At 27.3% G+C, this 18,883-nt stretch overlaps 10 protein-coding genes across 10 annotated transcripts; 6 read left to right on the plus strand and 4 right to left on the minus strand.

Annotated features, from left to right (window-relative positions):
• Positions 1–66: 66 nt before the first annotated feature.
• On the plus strand, positions 67–3,050 carry PNEG_00127 (hypothetical protein; the record flags this gene model as incomplete). The annotated part of the gene is made up of 15 exons (XM_007873795.1): positions 67–240; positions 289–358; positions 407–717; positions 762–889; positions 935–1,121; positions 1,167–1,472; positions 1,520–1,640; positions 1,686–1,857; positions 1,901–1,978; positions 2,019–2,254; positions 2,308–2,405; positions 2,455–2,630; positions 2,680–2,781; positions 2,827–2,944; positions 2,985–3,050. The coding sequence occupies 15 exons, from the start codon at positions 67–69 to the stop codon at positions 3,009–3,011; spliced, it is 2,304 nt and encodes a 767-aa protein (XP_007871986.1). The 3' UTR covers positions 3,012–3,050.
• Positions 3,051–3,111: 61 nt separating this feature from the next.
• Positions 3,112–4,327, minus strand: PNEG_00128 (hypothetical protein; the record flags this gene model as incomplete). The annotated part of the gene is made up of 5 exons (XM_007873796.2): positions 3,112–3,153; positions 3,203–3,677; positions 3,719–3,801; positions 3,843–4,252; positions 4,306–4,327. The coding sequence occupies 5 exons, from the start codon at positions 4,325–4,327 to the stop codon at positions 3,112–3,114; spliced, it is 1,032 nt and encodes a 343-aa protein (XP_007871987.1).
• A 130-nt stretch (positions 4,328–4,457) lies between these two features.
• PNEG_00129 (hypothetical protein) lies at positions 4,458–7,809 on the plus strand. The gene is made up of 8 exons (XM_007873798.1): positions 4,458–4,984; positions 5,030–5,084; positions 5,127–5,206; positions 5,251–5,404; positions 5,447–5,829; positions 5,871–5,974; positions 6,013–6,480; positions 6,524–7,809. Exons 1-8 carry the CDS (start codon positions 4,466–4,468, stop codon positions 7,794–7,796), a joined length of 3,036 nt encoding a protein of 1,011 aa, XP_007871989.1. The 5' UTR covers positions 4,458–4,465; the 3' UTR covers positions 7,797–7,809.
• Positions 7,810–7,908: 99 nt separating this feature from the next.
• PNEG_00130 (thioredoxin reductase) lies at positions 7,909–9,170 on the plus strand (the record flags this gene model as incomplete). Its single annotated transcript, XM_007873799.1, has 5 exons — positions 7,909–7,994; positions 8,045–8,073; positions 8,127–8,228; positions 8,285–8,574; positions 8,626–9,170. Exons 1-5 carry the CDS (start codon positions 7,983–7,985, stop codon positions 9,168–9,170), a joined length of 978 nt encoding a protein of 325 aa, XP_007871990.1. The 5' UTR covers positions 7,909–7,982.
• A 24-nt stretch (positions 9,171–9,194) lies between these two features.
• On the minus strand, positions 9,195–12,044 carry PNEG_00131 (hypothetical protein; the record flags this gene model as incomplete). The annotated part of the gene is made up of 9 exons (XM_007873800.1): positions 9,195–9,545; positions 9,585–9,941; positions 9,982–10,172; positions 10,218–10,413; positions 10,460–11,361; positions 11,412–11,520; positions 11,568–11,702; positions 11,751–11,861; positions 11,907–12,044. 9 exons carry the CDS (start codon positions 12,042–12,044, stop codon positions 9,195–9,197), a joined length of 2,490 nt encoding a protein of 829 aa, XP_007871991.1.
• Positions 12,045–12,274: 230 nt separating this feature from the next.
• Positions 12,275–13,249, minus strand: PNEG_00132 (Grx4 family monothiol glutaredoxin; the record flags this gene model as incomplete). Its single annotated transcript, XM_007873801.1, has 5 exons — positions 13,026–13,249; positions 12,906–12,980; positions 12,548–12,863; positions 12,436–12,502; positions 12,275–12,392 (listed from the first exon to the last, which is right to left on the minus strand). Exons 1-5 carry the CDS (start codon positions 13,209–13,211, stop codon positions 12,275–12,277), a joined length of 762 nt encoding a protein of 253 aa, XP_007871992.1. The 5' UTR covers positions 13,212–13,249.
• Positions 13,250–13,316: 67 nt separating this feature from the next.
• PNEG_00133 (hypothetical protein) lies at positions 13,317–14,063 on the plus strand (the record flags this gene model as incomplete). The annotated part of the gene is made up of 5 exons (XM_007873803.1): positions 13,317–13,319; positions 13,375–13,547; positions 13,599–13,710; positions 13,761–13,796; positions 13,842–14,063. 5 exons carry the CDS (start codon positions 13,317–13,319, stop codon positions 14,061–14,063), a joined length of 546 nt encoding a protein of 181 aa, XP_007871994.1.
• Positions 14,064–14,192: 129 nt separating this feature from the next.
• On the minus strand, positions 14,193–15,691 carry PNEG_00134 (protein disulfide-isomerase domain). Its single transcript, XM_007873804.1, has 7 exons — positions 15,507–15,691; positions 15,394–15,457; positions 15,236–15,350; positions 15,082–15,191; positions 14,834–15,035; positions 14,670–14,783; positions 14,193–14,620 (listed from the first exon to the last, which is right to left on the minus strand). The coding sequence occupies exons 1-7, from the start codon at positions 15,677–15,679 to the stop codon at positions 14,235–14,237; spliced, it is 1,164 nt and encodes a 387-aa protein (XP_007871995.1). The 5' UTR covers positions 15,680–15,691; the 3' UTR covers positions 14,193–14,234.
• A 185-nt stretch (positions 15,692–15,876) lies between these two features.
• PNEG_00135 (hypothetical protein) lies at positions 15,877–17,017 on the plus strand (the record flags this gene model as incomplete). Its single annotated transcript, XM_007873805.1, has 5 exons — positions 15,877–15,970; positions 16,032–16,126; positions 16,252–16,379; positions 16,425–16,500; positions 16,544–17,017. The coding sequence occupies 5 exons, from the start codon at positions 15,877–15,879 to the stop codon at positions 17,015–17,017; spliced, it is 867 nt and encodes a 288-aa protein (XP_007871996.1).
• A 562-nt stretch (positions 17,018–17,579) lies between these two features.
• On the plus strand, positions 17,580–18,799 carry PNEG_00136 (hypothetical protein; the record flags this gene model as incomplete). The annotated part of the gene is made up of 3 exons (XM_007873806.1): positions 17,580–17,682; positions 17,731–18,476; positions 18,520–18,799. The coding sequence occupies exons 2-3, from the start codon at positions 17,812–17,814 to the stop codon at positions 18,797–18,799; spliced, it is 945 nt and encodes a 314-aa protein (XP_007871997.1). The 5' UTR covers positions 17,580–17,682; positions 17,731–17,811.
• Between the last annotated feature and the right edge of the window lie 84 nt (positions 18,800–18,883).

Genomic DNA, 18,883 nt, shown 5'->3' on the forward strand with positions numbered 1-18,883 from the left:
GTAATTTAGAAGATCAAGAATCTTCAGATAGTATGAAAAAAGTGTTAAAAAGGCGTTTTTTATGGGATGAATCTAGGTTTTAATCCTAAGCCATATATTCGTGTTTTTGAAGCGGCTCTTGATCGTTTAGTTGTAATGAATTCAGAAGTATTGTCAAATATAAAGGAAAATGAAATAGAAGCTAAGAAAGCTGATATTGATCATTGTTCAAAAGTCAGAAAAGTGAAAGAAAAATTTGATGTGAAGAAAATGATATGATATTTATATTTATTAATGATTTTATAATAGAATATAGTGAAAGAATTCAATATTTTGGAAAATGAAATAAATACATCAGGAGAACATGCAATTAAATTAGGTATTTTTATATTTTAGAATTATGTTTATGATACCTATATTTGAAAAGGAAAACAATTTGAAAATATTAATAAACAAAATTCTAAAGCACAAGAAATCAAATTATTGATTCAATCTTATATTGAAACTGAAAAAGGCGATTTTAATTCTTTGGAAAAGCTTCGTTTAAAAGGTTCTATGGAATCGCAGGCACTTTGTGCATCTTTGACAAAAAATCTTCTTTTTCTAAGAAAAGATATTAATCTTTTTGGATCTTCTAAAACAATTGAATTATTAGAGAAATTTTCAGAAATACTTGAAAAAGATCTTTTGGAATGTTTTGATAAAGCATATAAAGAAGGAAGTTTGAATGATATGGCGGTATCTAATTAAATTTTAATGATATTATTTTTACAAATGAATAGGAATATGCAAAAATTTTGTTTGATTTTAATGGAGGTGGTTCTGTGATTAGAAATTTTGTTAATCAACATGATTTTTTTATTGTACCGAAAAATCTTCAAGAACAAGGAATTAATAAAAATGATGAAATGTAACTTATATCTACTTTTTAAAAAAAGATGATTTATCTATTTAGATGGAAGGAATTGTCTGATCCTGATATAAATATTTCAGAAAGTGATTTTCTAGTTAAATCGAATTTTCAGTCACTTGTTGATTTAGTTCGAAAAACCATTAAAACAGAATATAACATTATCCGAAGTGTTTTTCCTAATCCTTCTGTTGTGTTTCAGGTTTTTTTACAAAGGATATTTGCGCAATCGGTTTATCTATTATGATGTTGCTTTCTATTTTAATTTGCAATTTAGATACAATTACGACTAGAAGAAATTATTAAATACGCCGAATTAAATTCTACTTTGGCTTATCTTCGTGTATTACAAGCTACACACAGTTCTTTGACAGATCTTGTTGAGGATCTAAAGTCTTTTGAACAAACGTCCTTATCATCTGATTTATCTAATGAATTTTCTGGCTTAGCTAGTTATGCATTAGAACAATGTTTAAATGACTTGTTTATTCCTTATTTAGAAGGATCTCGATATATCGAAAAAGAAAGGAAATCTTTGAATGAATTATACAGCTCATTCCTTTGTAATTTTAATCTGTATCATGTAAGTTATATTTTTTTTATATCGAGTTTTATGTTTATTTGATTTAGGCTCAAAGAAAGTCCTTAAAAAATTCAACAATGCTTGATAGAGTTGTAAGTCGTTTTCAAGCAGCTACTATATCAACTCAGTCAACATTAACTTTTGTACGAGATAATGATGGAAACTATAGTATGAAATAATCAAAATTACTATTCTTTAAAATAACTGGACTAGGGAAATCAAATATTTATAGGGATCGTAAAGAAAGAGGCGAATTTTCTAAGTTAGATGAATTTGAAGCCACTGAGAATGATGGAAAATGTACTTTAAATTGCATTAATAAGTTTTTGAAGTGGAATGCAGAGGCTATCGGTAGAGTTGTTGAATTATTTCCGCAAAGCGAGCTGTAAGTTTATATTTTAAATATATCTATTTATTCAATTTTTTAGTACAAAAGATTCGTTTTCAGTACTTAGAGTACTTTTTGAATATGTTTTTTCCGTTTATTTAGATATAAGTCTAGAAACGTATCTAACTTGTTAAAATAATAAAAGTTAACTTTTATAGAATTCTTGATACTATTGAGTCTTATGATGGAAAAAGTGAGCCAGAAATAAAATATTTTGAAGAATTAAAAGAAATGACTATAATTGTCAATTTACTTTCAACATATTTTAATATTATTATTCTCCCTATCGTTTCTTTTTCTCTTACATTAAAAAGAGACGTAATTATTTCTACTAATAGTAACATTTTAAAAATTGAAAATAAAATAGATTTGATAATTCAGAAATCTGTTGATGGTGAGTTTTTTAAAAATTACTGCATATTATTTATCATTTGATTTTGACATTAGTAATTTTAAATTGGATAAATGTTTTGCTCAGTAAACAAAAGAAAAACGATTTTAAACCTAGAGATGATGATCAGAGAATGGAAAATTTAAGTACTGAGGTTTAATTAATATGAACATTTTTACAGTGAAAATTAATACAAGAATTAGCCATGCAAATTAGTTGTACAGTTTATTTCTAAAGTTTATAACATTGCTTACGATAATCTTATTGGATTGAATCTTGAAAATTTTCTTGTTATTTTTGGAATGTCATTTCTTAAGCTTTTATTAGAACATTTTAAGAAATTTTTTGTAAGTCCTTCAGGAGGATTAATATTAACAAAGTATTTTTGATATATATTTTTACTTTATTTTTTTTACAATATTTAATAGAGATTTAACTGAATACGAAAAATGCATTGGAGCCTGGGGAATTCCTAAATTAAATGAGAAATTCAAATTACTTCATGAACTTGGCAATATTTTTATTGTGAGGTATTAGCTTAATAATCATTACAAATAACAATTAACTTAAATTAGATCGGATATTTTAGGATCATTACTTAATCAAGGAATATTGGGTCGTGTTAATTTAAAATATTTAATACCATATATTTCAAAAAGAACAGACTATTATACCTCGGATATCAATAAAATCGTATATTTCAATTTATCTAGAAATAATCTAATTTAACTAGATTTCAAATGAAGAAATTCATGATTAAAAAGTTATTGTAAATTAATTATTTTAAATATAAAAAGCTATTTTTTACATAGAAATGTTGTATCTTACAAATCTAAAATTGAAATTATTAAATAATTATTTCATAATTCTAAACCTAATCCATTTTTTTTACTTTCAATCCACTTCAAAATATTAGTGTATTATGTTTTAAACATCTTAAAACTTTATTACCTTTAATGAACGTTTTATTCCCTCATCCAAGTTCACAATTGGTGAATAATCTAAAAGTCTTCTTGCCTTATTTATGTTATAATAGCGATTTGCACAACTAAGCTTTACTCGAAATCTTGTAAAGTCTGGTTCTTTTCGAGTAATAAATGAAAAAAATTCAAAAATAAATGCTATAATAATTCCAAGATATCTTGGAAAGTGAATAATATTTGATGGGACGTGTCCCAAATAAGCCCATACCGTTGATGGAAAATCCCAAAAATAAATAGGTTCTCCATTAGTAATAAAAAAAGCTTGTCCAGAAATATTTGTTGCTTCCGGGGAAAACAACTTTTGAGACGCAAGAAGATGTGCATGAACAACATTATCCACATACGTAAAATCAAACAGATTCATATTATTTCCAATTCTAAATCTTGTTTGACGATTTTTTAAAACAGAAATCATCCCTGGTATAAGTTGTGCATCTCCTGGGCTACAATATAAGCTTTTTTTAACCCTTTTTTAAAATTTTACCCAAAAATTCCCGACGGTCTTATTGCTACTGTCATTAATCCATTTTTTCCGTTTGCTTCAAGAATCAACCGTTCTGCTTCTGCCTATTTTATTTAAAATAATCCCTCCCAAAAAAATCCCTTACTTTCGTTTCATTATACGCATCCATAGTACCCTTAGGAATAGGCATTGTTTCATCAACATTAATCAAATCTTTTCCATTAAAAACAACCCCTGCACTACTAGTGTATATAATAACTTTCACATTCTCATATAGCGCTGCACGGATAACCTGCTTCGTACCCTCAACATTCACCTTTTCATAAATCTTTTTTCCTAGTCCATGAATCGGACTCGCCATATGAAAAATTACATCCGAATGATTCTGACGAATCACTTCTCTTAATCTTTCAATATCACATATATCTCCTTTATAGTAATTAACTGATGTGAACCCTTTATCCTTAATATTTATGTCAAAAACTGTAATTTTTTTGCACGTTTTTTCTTTGACAAGTTGTGAAACAAGAGATTCCCCAACAAACCCCGACCCCCCTAAATAAATATGTTTAAATACTTAACAATATCCTCTTTTTAGCAATAAATACCTATAATAAGTGGATATTCCATTTTATTCACTATAATATATAGTTTATTAATGTTTTAGCGATATCCGGACTTTGAAATTTTATCGTGATTCCCATCTTAAAAATCTATCAAATTTTCATAAAAATCAAAAAATAACTTTTTTTTCTTTAATTTTAAACCATGGTTTATAAGATATTTCTAGCATTTTTCTTATGTTGGATCTTTTTAATAAGGGTGAAATCTGAAGAAAAACCAAAAGACTTTGAAAATAAAGATTATTATCATTTTCATTTTTCAAAAGATGTAGATCTTGATGCTTTTTCACAAGAATTAGGATTTGAGTATGAAGAGGCATTAGAACATCTGGATGGACACTATCTTTTTTCTATTGATAAGGGTGTTTCAGATGATAAAATCGAGGAGAAGATAAAAGACTATTTTGGTCTTGAAGGAAATATAATAGATGGGTTTAATAGTGATAAGCTTTTTTATTATGAGAAGCAAAAGTTATTAAGGAGAGAAAAGAGGAATGTGATAAGAGATCCGATGTATCTTGATACTAGCCAAAATTCCGGCGATACTGGGAATGTCAATAGCGGAGAAAAAGATCAGCAGATAAAATTATTAGAGGAGAAATTTGAAGAAATTAAGAAAAAGTTAAATATAAGTGATAAATATTTTGGTAAACAATGGTATTTGGTAATTTCTCTTATTTTTTTTCTTTTGAAGCTTAATTTTAATTAGTTTAATAAAAAAAATCCTGGAGTAGATATAAATGTTACAGGTTTATGGCTAGAGGGTTTGGCATTTATATTATTATTTGCCTTTATAATGGTTTTAGGAATAACAGGAAAAGGTGTAACAGTTGGGGTTACGGATGATGGACTATATTACAAAAACGAGGATTTAATTCAAAATTATGTATAAAAAATTACTATAAAATCTTTATTTTAATTAATTTTAAGTGCGCTGAAGGTTCATATGATTTTAATACTCAAACTAGTGATCCATCACCTAAACGCAGTGATGATACTCATGGTACTAGATGTGCAGGAGAGATAGTGGCTGCTAAGAATACATTTTGCGGGGTTGGTGTTGCATATGATGCTAAAGTTTCAGGTATCTTTTCTTTTTGATTGACACTAATCTAATATTGTTAAGGAATACGATTTTTAGCTTCTGTTCTTTCATCTTGGCTTGAGGGAAAGGCTCTTAGTTATAGATACGATATTAATGATATTTATTCTTGTAGCTGGGGACCTCGTGATGATGGAAAAACAATTGAAGGAGTTCCTTATAGTGCATATAATTCAATTATTAATGGGATAAATCTTGGAAGGAAAGGTCTTGGTTCTATATATGTTTTTGGAAGTGGAAATGGAGGCTATTATGATAATTGCAATTACGATGGATATGTAGTTAGTCCATATACTATTACTATCGGTTCTATAGATGTGAGAGGAATAAGACATTATTTTTCAGAGCAATGTTCTTCCGTTCTTGCTTCTACATATTCGGGTTCTATTGTAACCAATGCACGCATTGTAATTTTTCCTTTTTTTTTATAATAAATTTATCTTGTTAGTATACTACGGATGTTGGTGAGAAAGGATGCAGCACTGTACATTCTGGATCTTCTGCTTCCACACCTATTGCAGCAGGCGTTATAGCTCTTGTTCTTTCAGTACGGTAAGAATTCCACTAAAGTTATTTAACTTAGAAATTAGTCCTAATCTTACATGGCATGATATTCAAGGTTTGATTGTTGAATCAGCTGTTCCATTTAGTCTGGATTATCCGGGCTGGGAAAAATTGCCTTCTGGACGTTATTATCATTATTATTTTGGTTATGGGAAACTAGATGCATATAGAATGGTCGAAGCAGCAAGAAATTTTAAACATTTAAATCCTCAGGCAAGGTTTTCAGTACCAATGATAATTGTTAATAAGAAATTTTCTGAAAACAATGGACATATCACAGACAAATTTAATCTTATTAAAGCGTATCCTGACTATTATAACTTTGGAAAATTGGAACGTGTTAGTGTTACATTATATTTTCAACACGCAAAAAGGGGTAGTCTGGAGATTAATATTACCAGTCCTAGTGGAGTTACTTCAATGTTAACACATAGGCGTCTTCATGATAAAAATTATGGTTATGTTCATTGGACTTTTTCAACTGTAAAACATTGGTATTTTATTTCATTTTGCAAAATAATAACTAATGATTTTTAGGGGAGAACCCATTGTAGGTGAATGGACTATTGATATTGAAGATCAAAAAATTCCAAATTTAGATGGCGAATTTTATAATTGGCAACTTCATTTTTTTGGAGAGTCTGCTGATCTAACAAAAACACAGTCTATTGTATATCCTTTTATTACTAGATCTCCAAGTCCTATACCAGGAGAGCCTACTGTATATTTACCAACTCCTTCAGCAACCATATCACCATCTGTATCACCTCAACCAACATCTGAGTCAACATCTGAACCAACACCTCAACCAACACCTCAACCAACACCTCAGCCAACATCTGAGCCAACATCTGAGCCAACATCTGAGCCAACATCTAAACCAACACCTCAACCAACACCTCAGCCAACATCTGAGCCAACATCTGAGCCAACATCTGAGCCAACATCTGAACCAACACCTCAACCAGCACCACCTCAACCAGCACCACCTCAACCAGCACCTCAACCAGCACCTCAACCAGCACCTCAACCAGCACCACCTCAACCAGCACCACCTCAACCAGTACCACCTCAACCAGTACCACCTCAACCAATGCCATCTAGACCAGCACCACCTAAACCAACACCTCAACCAACATCTGAGCCAGCACCTCAACCAACATCTGAGTCAACATCTGAACCAACACCTCGACCACCACCTCAGCCAACATCTGAGCCAACATCTGAACCAACATCTGAACCAACATCTGAACCATCACCTCAACCAACACCTCAACCAGTACCTCAACCAGCACCTCAACCAGCACCACCTAAACCGGCACCTAAACCAACACCACCTAAACCGGCACCTAAACCAACACCACCTAAACCAGCGCCTAAACCAGCACCATCTAAATCATCATCTAAACCAACATCTACATCTTCATCTTTCATATCTTCATCAACTAAAACTAAAACAACCACTCAAAAAGCTTCACCTACAAGCGCCTCAGGACGGTCATCCTCTACTCAGAGTGCTTCTCATACTTCATTCTTTAAAAGAAATCTATTGCTTATTTCTATTTTGATTGCTTCTATTATTCTTTTAATCTTTGGATTTCTTTTTCTATTTATAAGATTCTTTAAAAAACGGGATTCTTATACAAATGGGCATCCTGTAACCGAGACGCTTAATTATGAGTCTGATCCAAATATGTCTCAAGAAACTGAGAAGGCAACTATGTTAAAAAGAAATCAACAAGTTACTTCATCTGATCTAAGTGATACTGAGGATCCTAATATGTATGAACGACGTATTCTTCGTAGTTAAATAGATAATTTTAATTGTATTTATATACCTGTTTTTTTGGAATATATATATTATATTTATATAACTTCTCATTTCGAGATATTCTTGATGTATCTTAATATTAAAAATATAAAGAAATCAAAATTGTTTAGAAAAGGATTTAATCTGTCAGTTTATAATATTTTCTTGAATTATTTCCAGAGAAAAATGCACTCTAAGGTATTATTTATTAGTAAATTTGATAGACGTTTTTTTCTGATAAAAAAAAGGTAGTAATCATTGGATCAGGGCCTTCTGGGTATATTTTAATTAAATATTAATTAAATATGAGTTTTATTTATAAGATATTAGTCATACAGCAGCTATTTATCTTGGAAGGGCTGAATTAAAACCAGTTCTTTATGAAGGAATGTTAGCAAATGGTATTGCACCTGGTGGACAATTAACAACAACGTATGAATGAAAGAATAAAAGGATCTAATAGATCTATATTAATATCTTAAATATAGGACAGATGTAGAAAACTATCCAGGATTTCCTGATGGTATTTTAGGGCCTTCATTAATGGAAGCTTTTAGAAAGCAATCAGAAAAATATGGAGCGCAAATTATAACAGATACGGTTTCGAGGCTTGACTTGTCTGAGCGTCCATTCAAATATTGGTGTGAATCTGATGAAAATGTATGTCACACAGCAGATGTGATTATATTAGCAACAGGAGCATATGCTCGAAGATTGCATATTCCTGGTGAACAGATATATTGGCAGCGTGGTATTTCTGCATGTGCAATTTGTGATGGTAAAGAATAGAGAAATATTATAGATTTTTATTAGATAATTACGTATTAAGGTGCAGCTCCTATTTTTCGAGAAAAGCCTCTTGCAGTTGTAGGAGGGGGGGATTCGGCAGCAGAAGAATCATTATTTTTAACGAGATATGCAGCCAAGATTTATCTATTAGTTCGAAGAGACAAATTAAGAGCATCACCAATTATGGCTAAACGATTATTAAATCATTCTAAGATTGAAATTTTATGGAATACAGTAGCTTTGGAGTCATTGGGGGATAATAACTTGATGAACTCTCTAAAAATTAAGAATCTTAAAACGCAGGAGGTTTCAGAGTTACAAGTGAATGGTCTTTTCTATGCAATTGGCCATGAACCAGCAACAACATTAGTTAGAGGTCAAGTAGAATGCGATAAAGATGGATATATTATTACAAAAAATGGAGGTCCTGAAACAAATGTAAAAGGCTTTTTTGCAGCAGGGGATGTTCAAGATAAAATATGGAGGCAAGCAGTGACATCTGCGGGAAGTGGATGTATGGCTGGACTTGCAGCAGAACGACTATTAGCTGAAGAAGAAGAAATGAAAAATATAAAAGATAATTAAATTGTTTATTATAAAGTTTTAAAATTAATCTTTTTGTGTTAATTGTCCATGTATTCTCTTTATTTTTGTTGCATACTTTGCATCTTTTTCTCTTTGCATCTTTTCTGTCTCTCGAGCTATAAATTGACTATCAAGCCTAAGCATTCTAATAGCACTTCTTTTTGCATCACGATATTGAGATCTTAGTTTTGTTGATTTGGCCTTGTCATGATCTGGATCATATGATTTTTTATCAAGAGAATATTCCTTTTCGAATTTTGGAATAAAACTTGGAATTGGGATAGGTTTATGTGCTTGTAACATTAATGGCTTACGTGTTTCAAAGGAAAACTGAAGCAATTTTGTAATACGTTGATTTATAGAATTTATTTCATCCTAAAAAATTAATAACCCTAAGCAAAGAATTTAATTTACCAAAAGTTCAGAAGATAAAGATATTTTATTATAAAATTCTTTTAATAAATTTAAACAAGGAGAAAAAATCTCTATAAAAGCAGATTTTTCGCTCCATAAAATCGCATAATGATCAATTAATTGAGCAGTTGTCTTAAAAAGAGAAACTTCTAATTCTTTATCATTATCATTATTAGAATATATATCCAAAATTTTTAAAGCCCTTGGTTTACAAAATAAACCAAAAAGAATATTTCCAGAATCAATAGATGTTTTCTTATTGTCTGATTTTCTTTTGTTTTTCTCAAATAATATTTTTAATATATTAAATAATGCATTTATTACTTCTGGAACTATTCTTTTTGATAAATTAATATACTAATAACATTAAAAATAATAATTATAAGAGAAAAAAGACCTCTGCAAATAGTGTTATGATATAAAGTTTTAAGACTATATCTCCTAATGATATAATTTTTAATTGAGAAAGAAGTTGCCCCATTATGAGCAATGTTGGTGTAACTATTACATGAGAAAGATCTGAAGTTGGGAAAATTACTCCAATTATTCTTAAAAATACTAAATCTTGAATTAAAGGAAGAGATTTAGCTATATATGTTATATATTAAAAAAAAAAAGACAAAAAATATTTACTTTTTTCAGAAAATATTAATTGATTAAATCTTTCCCTTGCATTCGTCAACTTTTTATGGAAAGCATCATAAGAAGCTTCTGGGAATTTATATGAAAGATCTCGTAAATGTTCAGAAAGTATATCTAAAGTAACAAGTGAAACACTTTTTTTCTCTGACAAATAAAGAATAAGGTCAAGTAATACTAGAATAAATGTCTATTTAAAGGATTTAATAGATATAAAGAACAATTTGTCCAGTCACCTGAAGTTTTTCTTTGTTTAATGGGTGAAGTGAAGGATGATGCAATACTTTAATTCGATCAACAACTTTTGGAATATCCTCTTGTTCGATATGCTTTAAAATAGAAAGGAATTCTGAAATTGAACCTGGACATGGATAAACATAAGCAGTTTCTTTTTTTTTTCCTAGGCCTAAATCTCGTGATTCATTTGATGATTCAAAAGTAATATTTTTAGATTCAGACCCTAGATTATTAGATGTAGTAAAATCATCTGTTGCTTCGTTTTTATTCAAATTTAAATCATTTTTGGTATTATTCATAGAATAGACAACTTTATTAATTTTTTCATATTTATATTTTTTAAATGAATGAAATTCAGTATCATTATCAGTATTATTACCGGATTCATTATCATTATCAGTTATATAATCGTCTTCCAAATCGTCTCCTTTAGAAAAAACAGATTTAGTTTTTTTTATATCATTTTCTAAAAAATATTCATATTTCATTCTTTTTAATCGTTCTTCTTCTAATCTTTGTAATTCTTCTGCCTTTTCTTGTGCAATTTCTTCTTCTGTTTTTGTTCTACTCGATGGACATGCACGCTTCTCAAAAGCTAACTCCTTTACAGAAAGATCATACTGGATGTCTTTATTCGTTTGTTTTTCATCTGCTTTTGAAGATATAAATCCGTCATTTTTAGCAAGTAATGAATGTAAATCATTAAACTCTGCATCTAGCATCTCTCTTTTTATTTCATCATTCTCTTTTTCCTTTTGTCTTTCATATTTTCTAAGTTTTGATTTTTCTATTATTTCTTTCATAATTTCTGATTTACTTTTTTTCATGTTATTATTTAATTGTTCTGAATTATCAAATCCTCCAAAATGTTTATCATTAACCGTTTCAAAATCAATATTTCCTTTAAAATTTTAAATAAATATAAGAAAAAATAAATGATTCATAAGTTACCCGAATCATTTTCTGTAACATTTTCAAAATCCTCAATTTCTGTATGAGATTTACCAAAATTTTCAATATCTTCATCAAGATTATAAATACTATTTTTTTCATAGAGTTTCTTTATAGATTAATCTTTAATTTTAGTCCTAAAAAGAAATATAAAACCTGTTTTTCTACAGCGTATCTCTGTAACATTTTTTCTTCTAAAGAAAGATGTGTATCATGTTCTCCAAAACGATTATCTACAAAGCATCCTTCTTTATTTCTTCTTAACATATCTTTAAGAATTGTGTTTTTCCTCTACATATATTATATTAAAGAAATATATATATATTCTTAATTTTTTACTTTTTCTTCACCTGCTTGACGACTTAGCCCTGGATACCCTTCAATTCCTTTAAGTTTTCGGCCGCCAACTTCATATTTGACCTTGTTAACCTTTTTTTCATAATGATTAAACTAAAATTATCAATATCTTTTTTTCATTTATATATATATGTTTACTTGAGATCGGATATTTTCTAATATGGATGCTCTATCTTCTTGTTTTATAGGTTTCTTCCTTTTTCTACGTCTATTACTAGTAGAAATTCCCGCATCTCTTAAAGCTGTTTTTAATTGTTTGAGTTGAGATTTAGCCATTTTTTAAAGACGTTACATGTTAAAAAATATCGATCAGAGATGATAGACTCTAAGATTATTGGAAAGTAATTAAAATATAATCTATTTATATGTTATTTTATTAAATAATATTTTTTCTTCAAATTTAATAAGATAAATTTTTAATGCTTTTTTCAAGCTTAATTTTAATATATTATTTCTTATATATTTTAGTCCTAATTATAATAAATATATTTTTAAAATAATGAAGCCTAAGTAGATAATATGTCTGTTTGTTGAAGTAGTTGTTGAATTTCTCCAGTATTAAACATTTCACGAACAATATCAAGTCCTCCACAAAAATTTCCTCGAATATATAATTGTGGATAACTAAAATGATTAAATTGAGTAGATTTATTTAGTACTTAAATACGTGGGCCAGTCTGAAAATTCTTTCAATCCAGCTCTGATCTTTTCATCCGTAAGAATATTAAAAAAACCTTTAAAAATAAATTTTTTTATGATATAATAAAAAATGTACTAACCATATCTAATATGATGTTGATTAAGAATATCAACAATTTGTCTACTGAATCCACACTGAGGATTTGTTGGTGTTCCTTTCATAAAAAGCATAATAGGTTCTGCCTCAATTAACTTCTTTAATCGACTTGTTAAATCAATATTTCGATCCTTTTCATATGTTGTAGATAAATTTAAATTTTGTTCTTCAACTTCCTGTGTTGAAACTGTTAATCCTTGCTTTTCTAATGGTAAAAATAATTGAGTAGAAAATCGAGTAATCATTTCTGTTAATTCTGATGGATTTGCTCCCGATAACTTTGCCAATACTTTTCCTGACTTTTCTCTTTAAATTTATTTTTCTTTTTCTTCTTTTCTTACTTGCAAAACCACAAAAAATGGCACAACTGTTACTCCAAATGATTCTGATATTTCTTCAAGTTCTTCTGCCTTAACCTTTATTTTATTAATTTTCTATAATATATTTGAAATCTTACTAACATTTGCGAATTTCATATTAGAAAACTTAATTGAAAGCTCCTTAAAAACATTATTCATGTATTTACATGGATTTGCCCAATCTGCATAAAAATTTAATACAAGTATTTGATCTCCATATAAAGAAATAAACTTTTCATATTCCTCTGCTGATTCTATTTCATTGATTGTTTTTGATGGATCTATCATGGTTTTCAATCTTCTTTCTAAGATTTTTTTTCCTTGAAATCATCCACGTAGTCGAGATTATCCGTTTTAATTCAACGACAAATATTTTATATATAAATTCAATCCATGGTATAAACATATCTTTTTTCTTTGTTATATGTCTAACTCTCTTAAAAACCTAAAGATTGATAGAGGAGTTCATGAATTACATTTAAATAATAATTTATCTATTGGTCAGAATAAAGATTCATCTATTTTTGAGTTATCATCACATCCAATCGCACTTTTTTTCTTCTTTTTTTTTCGTTTTTTAGCCATATTATTATACTTGTTTGGGTTTTTTATTTTTCGAAATTTGTAAGATGTTTTGAAGGTTTTAGAGAAATGAATTTTGTAATTAAATATTAGTATTTTGGTCTTTATTTTAATTGTCATTTTTTCTGCTTTTGATTTTTGGACGGTTAAGAATGTTTCAGGAAGACTTTTGGTTGGGCTACGATGGAGGAATGAAATAGATGATGTTAGATACTATATTTGTTATCTTTTATTTTTCTAATTTATTTTTTTAAGGAGGGTAAAAATATATGGGTTTTTGAAAATGCGAATGTCTTTTTGTTATTTGGTATTTTTTTTATGTTAATTTTATTATAGCTTCAAAATAAACAAAATCCTACTGATTCTAAGATCTTCTGGCTTGTCCTTTATTTAACACCTATTATATGGGGTATTTTTGGAATTATTGCTATTTTAAGATTTAATTTTATATGGCTGGTTACAGTGATTATTGCTTTTTCTTTAAGTGGAACAAATGCATTGGCATTTACAAAGAATGAAATAATTTTATTTTTTATATTTTTATTAATAGTTTTGTAGATGTAATAGAAATCAAAAAAATAAATGGGTAGAAAACTTTTCAAAAAGATTATCGGGTTTTAACTATTCTTTTAATTTATTTCAAAGAATAGCAAGTAATCTTTTTAATAAATTTTTCTAATGTTTTTACCTTAAATGAATTTTTATTAGATAAGCATTTATAATTTTTAATCATAGCTCATCTCTTCTGACTTTAGATATCATATTAATTAAATTTAAATCCAACTTTTTCTTTTCTATATTTTCTCCTGTCATTACTGTTGATATTACTTTTAAAATTTCATTTGCATTTTTTCCTTGAAGTGTAACATACCATCCTTTTTGTCCATTGAGTAATATAATTTCGGACTCCTCAAATGATATTTGAATTAATTCTAATAAAGAAGAAAAAACCACGTTGGATTTATCAATGAAATAATATGAAAATTTATTATAAGTTTTAGCAATTTGACTAAGGAGATAAAAATTTGACGCAGAATTGGATAATACAACTATACTAATACCCTTTTTAAAAATACATTTTTCAAATATTTCATTTTCTGAATTTAATTCCGTTACTATTTTTTATTAATGTGATAAATATATTAACAACCAAGGGTATTATACGTGAAAATTTTTTCTCTTTAGGTTCTTCTACAGGTTCACTATTCACTGTTTCTTGTGTTTCACCTAACACATAATTTTTGATAAAATCGTAGATTTCTTTATAAACTAATTTACCTAATCAATATTATATATACGTTTCTATGAATATTATTTCTAAATTATACCCGAATATACTACTGGTTTATCCTTTTTATGAAGGAAAATAATTGTTGGAAATTTGGTTATCTCAAACAATTCTAGTGCCTTTTTATAACTTTGATGAATCAAAATAAATTGTACTTGATTATAGAAATCCAATGCAAGAGTTTTAAAGAAACCATTTGGATCCATTCTGTTAGTAAATAATATAATTTTTTTTTCCATATTCTAATATATTATAAGATTTTTTAATCTTTATAACAATGACTGTTACATTTTTTTCTAAAAAAAGTTCAATATTATCTGTTATTTTTTTAACATAATTCGGTATTTTTGATGTAGAAACTAACATCAAATCTCTTAGTGTTCTTGGACCTTCATAATCTATATTTTATAAGAAAAATACAAAAACATTAACTTTATTTGACTTTCAACTTTTGGTTCTGCTCCTTTTTGAGGAATAAAAAATTTTATTGTAGGAAATCCTTTAATTTCATAACGTTCACATATTTTAATACTTTGATGATTATTGCAATCTATTGCCTACAAAAATTACTAATTTTCTTTAAAATATTCTTTTTCATACAATCACATTTATAAGTTCTGATACTTCTTCTGCAAATTTCTTATATATAGGTGCTAATTCTCGACTATCATTGTGAATATTTTAGTTATTATTATTTTTAATCTATAGTTTACCAATAACCACACCATGGAGCAAAAAATTCCACAATTGAAAGATGTTTTGAATCTTTAACAAAATTAAAAAAATTTTTACTCGTTAATACTTGAATTTGATCTTTTGAACCATAAAGTGATATTACATTTTTTATAAGATTAAAAAAAAAAAGAAAATATATTAGAAGATTCATCCCTAAAAAAAATATATATCTTTATAAGATTTTTGGACTGTTTTTGATACCAAAAGGCTTTTCTCAAATTTTTAAATATAAAAAAAGGCTTATTTATATATTTAAAAATAAAAATATTTAAAAAATATTAATGAATAATAATTATATTTTTTAATATTTTTTATAGAAAAAAAAAAAGAAATTTAGAATTTTAAAAAATGGAAAAGCCTCCAGTGGAATTAAAATTTATTTATCCATTTGTAAGGCGTGGTGAAGAAATGAAAAAAGTAGATAAAGTAGTATTTTATTATTGTAAGCAAATAAATAAAAGATAAAAAGATGAAAATGAAAGAGATTTAAGAAATATGAATAGGTTATTTTTGGGCAGTAAAACGAGGACTTGAATTACAACCGAAGACTAAAAAATCAGAAATATATTTAGAGAAAATGATGGAAAAATTGGAATCGGTAAGATTTATGAATTATATATTCTATGATTATATATTTTAATAATGGAGAAAAATAGTATTTTAATTTAGAAATATATAAAAAAATAAATAAAAATTTAAATTTAATATTTCTAACTTTTTTAGGTTAAAGAAGATCCAATGTATAAATCAATAATTCAAGATGAAATATCAGGAAAAATATATATGGAGAAATTTGCGGAACAAATTTTAAGAAATGCAGATGAAGACATTCGAATGAAACGAGTTTCGCTGTAAGTTTTATATAAATATATTTGAAATATTTAGGTAAAATATAGTCAAACATCTAAAAAGTTTTTAGCTGCAGTCAATTTTTTTGAAGTTTTAAAAATATGGGGAGAATTGAGTCCAGATGTATGTATTTTTTAAATAATTGTTATTAATTTAATGAAAATAGATACTTTATAAGTTAAAATATTCTAAAATTTGTGCTGTCGATATTATCAAAGCATGTAAAAATTGTCAAGATCCAAATGATATATTATTTCGAGAGAAATCTATATCAAAACCCGAAATTCCATCTAATCTTATTGAAAAAGAAAAAGATTCAATAATTAATGATTCATCATTTGATAATTTTCTAACATTTAATTTTGATCTTGAAAAAAAAGATACATCAAATAATCTTTTAAGTTCGGAAATCGAAATTAACAATGATACCTTTCATAAAATGACTAAATCTGAACATAATCAATCAACTTTACCTGATACATCTTATCTTTCTAATATACAAGTCGTTGAAGATAAAATAGAAAAAATAGAAAAAGCACAAAAACATGCACGATGGGCAATTAGTGCTCTTAATTTCGAAGATATAAATACCGCTATATCTCAATTAAAACTTTCTTTAGATATTCTTGAATCTATTTAAGAAATTATGTTTTTTTCATTTTTAAAAAATAAAATTAAAGCATACTATTAACTCTATTATTTTCATATTCAAAGCTTAGAACTTTTTATTTATTTTTTTCTAAAGCAACTCATATTAAACAAAGAAAAATATTTTATTAGATAATTATTAAACCTTTTTGATCTATTACTCTTTTATATACTCATCTTTGAAGGCTAAATACATATTAATTTTTAAAGATAATATTCTTTTATATTTTAAACAAATGTTATAAATCTTTATTGACTTTTTAATCAAATTTTAACTTATTTTTTTTACATTTATCATTAAACAATATTTAGCTTTATAAAATATTACAATATTTTATTCAACAATATTTTAATTCTAAAAATTCTTTCATTTTTAAATCGTTTCAAATTATTCTTGAATTCATAAGATATCAATTTTATTTATATTACCTATAAATCTTAAAATTTTTAATATTTTATACACAAAGGGTTTTATCCCTATATATATTTTCGAAGTAATGATTTTTTTTTTTTCGTATTTTTTTTAAGCATTATAAAGATATATATTTGTAGATTTAAATGGAGAACTCTATTATTTTTTTACTTTAGAACTTAAGAATTTAAGGTTCTTAATACATTCCCATAATGACTTTCTTCTTCGGAACTGGATTGAATCACGTATGAAGTTAAACGATATATTTTTAATGAAGTTAACAGATCTTTTAGGTAGGAAATGATGTTGATTAATATAAAAAATATACTATTTATAAGATTTGTATTTATAAAGATATTTTTTGTATTGAAGTTATGGCAAAGTCGTATTTTATATTTTTAGAATATCCTATTCATATGAAAGAGAGTGATAAAACTTTAGGCGTTGACGTTAAATTTTCTAGAGAAAATCATACAAGTGTAAATAAAAATAATGTTCATAATCCATACATGGATATTAAGGGCAGGTCTTCTCTTTCTTCACGAGATAATAATATGTATATAAATTATGATTATGTCTCAGAAGTGAAGAATGAAGAATATTTTGATCATGTATTATCTTCGGCATCGGCTTCTGAATGTTCGTTAGTCGATTCATTGGCAACACCATTTCTTAAATATTCAGAATCAAATAGTTTTTTCGTTGATATTAATCAAATTTTTAGACAAGGCGAACATTTTTTTCCTTCAAATAGTACGTTCAATATAGCGGATACACTAGATATCCCAGGTGTGGTTAATTTGGGTGAAGATATATACAATGAACGTTCTAATAATGATTCTTATGGTCCTAATAAAATTATTGTGGGTGATTCCAATAATTTGAATGATGTTTTAGAGATCTCTTCATTGGACAATGCATCTACTATTGAAAAAAATGATTCTATTCCTCCTAATACTAGGAAAAATGTTTGCTTTAATTGTGGCGTAAATGAAACTCCATTATGGCGAAGAAGTCCTGATAAAAAGTATTTATTATGGTAGGATTAGGATTTATCTTTTAGAGAATATTAATTTATCTAGTAATGCATGTGGGCTTTATTTGAAGCAATATAAATATATGCGGCCTTTAGGATTTCATCGTAAAAAATCATCTAGTTCACAAAGATCATCTATTAAATTAGTTTGTGTAAATTGCGAAGTTACTGAAACATCTTTATGGAGGAAAAATGAACTCGGGAAACCTATTTGCAATGCATGCCGTCTTTATGAGAAAATACATAACACACAACGGCCCGTCACTATGCGAAAGGAACAAGTGATCCGTCGTAGACGTTATAAAAATCTTTTTGAACATATTTGAATACTATTTTGATATAGATAATAGTTTGTTAATTCCTTTAGAGGATAATTTTGTTTTGAAATTTTATATTTTTATGTTTTTTAG

The sequence above is a fragment of the Pneumocystis murina genome (assembly GCF_000349005.2).
Source record: "Pneumocystis murina B123 chromosome Unknown supercont1.5, whole genome shotgun sequence".
Lineage (NCBI taxonomy): Eukaryota > Fungi > Ascomycota > Pneumocystomycetes > Pneumocystales > Pneumocystaceae > Pneumocystis > Pneumocystis murina.